At 43.0% G+C, this 5153-nt stretch overlaps 1 protein-coding gene across 1 annotated transcript; it reads right to left on the bottom strand.

Moving 5' to 3' along the window:
* Nucleotides 1-3694: 3694 nt before the first annotated feature.
* LOC125282924 (olfactory receptor 2M3-like) lies at nucleotides 3695-4645 on the bottom strand. Its single transcript, XM_048220751.1, has one exon. The coding sequence runs from the start codon at nucleotides 4643-4645 to the stop codon at nucleotides 3695-3697; it is 951 nt and encodes a 316-aa protein (XP_048076708.1).
* Nucleotides 4646-5153: the final 508 nt, after the last annotated feature.

Below are 5153 nucleotides of genomic sequence, written 5' to 3' on the forward strand. Positions count from 1 at the left end.
CTTCCAAAAAAACAAAACTCCAGGCCCGTGAGATTCTTCTGTGGAATTCTACCAAATATTCAAAGAAGAAATAATACCTATTCTCCTAAAGCTATTTCAAAAAATAGAAACAGAAGGAAAGCTACCAAACTCATTCTATGAGGGCAACGTAACCTTGATCCCCAAACCAGGCAAAGACCCCATCAAAAAGGAGAATTACAGACCGATTTCCCTAATGAATATGGATGCCAAAATCCTCAACAAGATCCTGGCTAATAATCCAATAGTACATTAAAAAGATTATCCATCATGATCAAGTGGGACTCATCCCTAGGATGCAAGCATGGTTCAACATTCGCAAATCAATCACAGTGATACATCATATCAACAAGAAAAGACTCAAGAACCATATGATCCTATCAACTGATGCAGAAAAAGCATTTGACAAAATACAGCATCCTTTCCTGATTAAAACCCTTCAGACTGTAGGAATAGAGGGTACATTTCTCAATCTCGTAAAAGCCATCTATGAAAAGCCTACAGAAAATATTATTTTCAATGGGGAAAAGCTGGAAGCCTTTCCCTTAAAATCAGGAACAAGTCAAGGATGCGCACTCTCGCCACTATTATTCAACATAATACTAAAAGTCCTGGCAACAGCAATCAGACAACAAAAAGGGATAAAAGTTATCCAAATCGGCAAAGAAGTACTCAAACTGTCTCTCTTCGCGGATGACATGATACTCTATATGGAAAACCCAAAAGAAGCCACTCCCAAACTATTAGAAGTTATAGAGCAATTCAGTAATGTGGCGGGATACAAAATCAATGCTCAGAAATCAGTTGCATTTCTGGGGCGCCTGGGTGGCACAGCGGTTAATCGTCTGCCTTCGGCTCAGGGTGTGATCCCGGTGTTACGGGATCAAGTCCCACATCAGGCTCTTCTGCTATGAGCCTGCTTCTTCCTCTCCCACTCCCCCTGCTTGTGTTCCCTCTCTCGCTGGCTGTCTCTCTCTGTCAAATAAATAAATAAAATCTTTTAAAAAAAATCAGTTGCATTTCTATACACGAATAATGAGACTGAAGAAAGAGAAATTAGGGAATCCATCCCATTTACAATAGCACCAAAGACGACACGTTACCTTGGAATTAACTTAACCAGAGACGTAAAGGACCTATATTCTAGAAACTATAAATCACTCTTGAAAGACATTGAGGAAGACATAAAAAGATGGAAAGATATTCCATGCTCATGGATTGGAAGAATTAACATAGTTAAACTGTCTATGCTACCCAGAGCAATCTACACTTTCAATGCTATCCCGAACAAAATACCGAGAACGTTTTTCAAAGAACTGGAACAAATAGTCCTTAAATTTGTATGGAACCAGAAAAGTCACTGAATCTCCAAGGAACTGTTGAAAAGGGTAAACAAAGCTGGGGGCATCACAATGCCAGATTTCGAGCTGTACTACAAAGCTGTGATCACAAAGACAGCATGGTACTGGCACAAAAACAGACACATAGACCAATGGAACAGAATAGACAGCTCAGAAATGGACCCTCGGCTCTTTGGGCAACTAATCTTTGATAAAGCAGGAAAAATCATCCGGTGGGAAAAAGACAGTCTCTTCAATAAATGGTGCTGGGAAAATGGGACAGCTACATGCAAGAGAATGACACTTGACCACTATCTCACACCACACACAAAAATAAACTCCAAATGGATGAAAGACCTCGATGTGAGACAGGAATCCATCAAAATTCTAGAGGAGAACATAGGCAGCAACCTCTACGACATCGGCCAAAGCAACCTTATTCATGACCCATCCCCAAAGGCAAGAGAAACAAAAGATAAAATGAATTTATGGGACTTCGTCAAGATTAAAAGTTTCTGCACAGCCAAGGAAACAGTCAGAAAAACTACGAGGCAGCCCACGGAATGGGAGAAGATATTTGCAAATACACTACAGATAAAGGACTGTATCCAAGATCTACAAAGAACTTCTCAAACTCAATACACGAGAAACAAATAAACAAATCAAAAAATGGGCAGAAGATATGAACAGACACTTTTCCAATGAAGACATACAAATGGCTAACAGACACATGAAAAAATGTTCAAAATCATTAGCCATCAAGGAAATTCAAATCAAAACCACACTGAGATACCACCTTACGCCAGTTAGAATGGCAAAAAATAGACAAGGCAGGAAACAACAATTGTTGGAGAGGATGTGGAGAAAGGGGATCCCTCCTACATTGTTGGTGGGAATGCAAGTTGGTACAGCCACTCTGGAAAACAGTGTGGAGGTCCATTAAAAAGTTAAAAATTGAGCTCCCCTATGATCCAGCCATTGCACTACTGGGTGTTTACCCCAAAGATACAGACGTAGTGAAGAGAACGGCCACATGCACCCCAATGTTCATAGCAGCAATGTCCACAATAGCTAAATCGTGGAAGGAGCCGAGATGCCCTTCAACAGATGACTGGATTAAGAAGTTGTGGTCCATATATACAATGGAATATTACTCAGCTATCAGAAAGAACGAGTTCTCAACATTTGCTGCAACATGGACGGCACTGGAGGAGATAATGCTAAGTGAAATAAGTCAAGCAGAGAAAGACAACTATCATATGATTTCTCTCATCTATGGAACATAAGAACTAGGATGATCAGTAGGGGAAGAAAGGGATAAAGAAAGGGGGGGTAATCAGAAGGGGGAATGAAACATGAGAGACTATGGACTATGAGAAACAAACTGAGGGCTACAGAGGGGAGGGGGGTGGGGAAATGGGATAACCTGGTGATGGGTAGTGAGGAGGACACATATTGCATGGTGCACTGGGTGTTATACACAACTAATGAATCATCGAGTCTTACATCGGAAACTGGGGATGTACTGTATGGTGACTAACATAATATAATAAAAAATCATTATAAAAAAAAAGAAAGAAACAAACTGAGGGCCTCAGAGGGGAGGGGGTTGGGGAATGGGATAGACCGGTGATGGGTAGTAAGGAGCGCACGTATTGCATGGTGCACTTGGTGTTATACACAACTAATGAATCATCGAGCCTTACATCGGAAACCGGGGATGTACTGTGTGGTGACTAACATAATAAAATAAAAAATCATTATTAAAAAAATATATATTTTTAGTTGAAAAAAAATCTTTATGTTGCTTAATAACAAATACACAGAAATGGAGTTTTCATTCCAGTAAATAGTTTGTAATTAGTAAGTAATTCATGCCAGAAATGTTGGACTTACTTTACTGGTAGTTATGACAGTACAGATCACAAAGGGAAGACCAGAGAGAGAAATAAACTTGCCCAAAGTAGCACAGCTCCTCTATGCCAGACTCTAGCATCATATACCACATTTCAGTGCACAAATGAGTTCTAAATTGGTTCCCCCTCCTCACTCACTTTCAACATACAACTCAGAATAAACTAGGGAGAATGGAACTAATGCATTTATGGGCCTTCGTTCCATGGAAATAGTAGTGGCTCAGTGTGGGGAAAGATTCATTATGTAACTGATCATGTACCATCTGTTACCCTGACATCTTCCATCCAAATGATTTTCTGAAAACTCAGCTCACAGCCTGGCCCCAAACAGCCAGAGAGGCCCAATGAGCACAGAGGAAGAAGAGGAGCCACAAGAGAGCCTGAGCTTGCAGAGGAAGGGGCAGACCAAGACAGGAAACTTCAGAAAGGCAGGCATGCCTGCACTCCCCATCTGTCCAACATCTTCCTCAGGGCCCTTGTTATCTCCCTGTTCCTCAGGCTGTAAATGAGTGGGTTGAGCATTGGAGTGAGGATGGTGTAGAAGATGGAGGTGGCTCGATCTCCCACTGGTGTCCTACTGGAGGCCCGCTGCATGTAGCTAAACATGGCTCCTCCATAGTAGATGCCCACCACAGCCAAGTGGGATGAGCAAGTGGTCAGAGCTTTCTGTTTCCCCTCTGTGGAAGGCATCCTAATAACAGCTGTGAGGACCTGGGTATAGGAAGCCACAATGACCACAAGGGGCAACAGCAGCATGACCACACAGCAAGCATAGATGAGATCCTCAAAGAGTGAGGTGTCAGCACAGGAGAGGCGCAGCAGGGCAGGGACCTCACAGAAGAAGTGGTCCACCTCCAGAGAGCCGCAGTAAGGGAAACTGAAGACCACACCCACGTCAATCACACTGTCGGACACTCCAACCATCCAGGATGCCACAGTCAGGAGAGAGCAAGCCTTCCAGTTCATGAGCACAGGATACCGCAGGGGGTGGCAGACTGCCGCATACCGGTCATAGGCCATGACTGCCAAGAGGAAGCACTCTGCTCCTGTGACCATGACCACTAGGAAGATCTGAGTGGCACAGGCACCCCTAGAAATGGACTTACTTCCTGACAGAAAATTGACTGCCATCTTGGGCACCACTGAGCTCATCACAATCAGGTCCATGACGGAGAGTTGGCTGAGGAAAAAGTACATTGGGGTGTGCAGGTGCCTGTTGGCCTGGATGAGCAGGAGGAAGAGGCTGTTCCCAAGTAGGGCCACAGCAGAGGCCAGAAGGACAAGGGAAAAAAGGAATAAATCATTTCTGGAGTAGCTGAACAGGCCCAAAAGGATGAAGTCTGATAGGGAGGTGTGGTTCCAGAGCTCCATGGCCGAGACCTTGAGAACAAACAAAAGAGCAAACCAATGATACTACTCACCTAACATCTCTAAATACCTATATCCTGTTTCTTCTAAAAGATAGAGCCCAGCCCTCTGACATGGCCCCACCCTTTCCTTCTGCAGTGAAAACCCATTTGTTTCTCATCTGTGCTCAGAAAGTTAGCACGATTTGATCCTTACTTCTCTGAAACACTAGGGAGCCAGAGAATGCAAGGGATAGAGAAAAGGGGAGTAAATGGCAGGTGAATAGCTGTAGAAGGAGGATGTAGATTTAAGAGGGGAGGTGAAGTATCTTGGGACAAGAAAGAGAAAGGAGGAGAGAAAGGGGGTGAGAGGTGTAAGGACAAATGCAAATTTTAAAAAAGACTCTCCCCTCTTTTTTCAGAGCATCTGCTTTGGAAAACTTATTATTGGAAGCTCCTTGTTGCTCCTAGGAGTCTAAACATTTTCTTTTTCCAATAATAATTTTTTATCATATTATGTTAGTCACCATACA

This window comes from Ursus arctos, unplaced genomic scaffold, assembly GCF_023065955.2.
Source record: "Ursus arctos isolate Adak ecotype North America unplaced genomic scaffold, UrsArc2.0 scaffold_5, whole genome shotgun sequence".
Classification (NCBI taxonomy): domain Eukaryota; kingdom Metazoa; phylum Chordata; class Mammalia; order Carnivora; family Ursidae; genus Ursus; species Ursus arctos.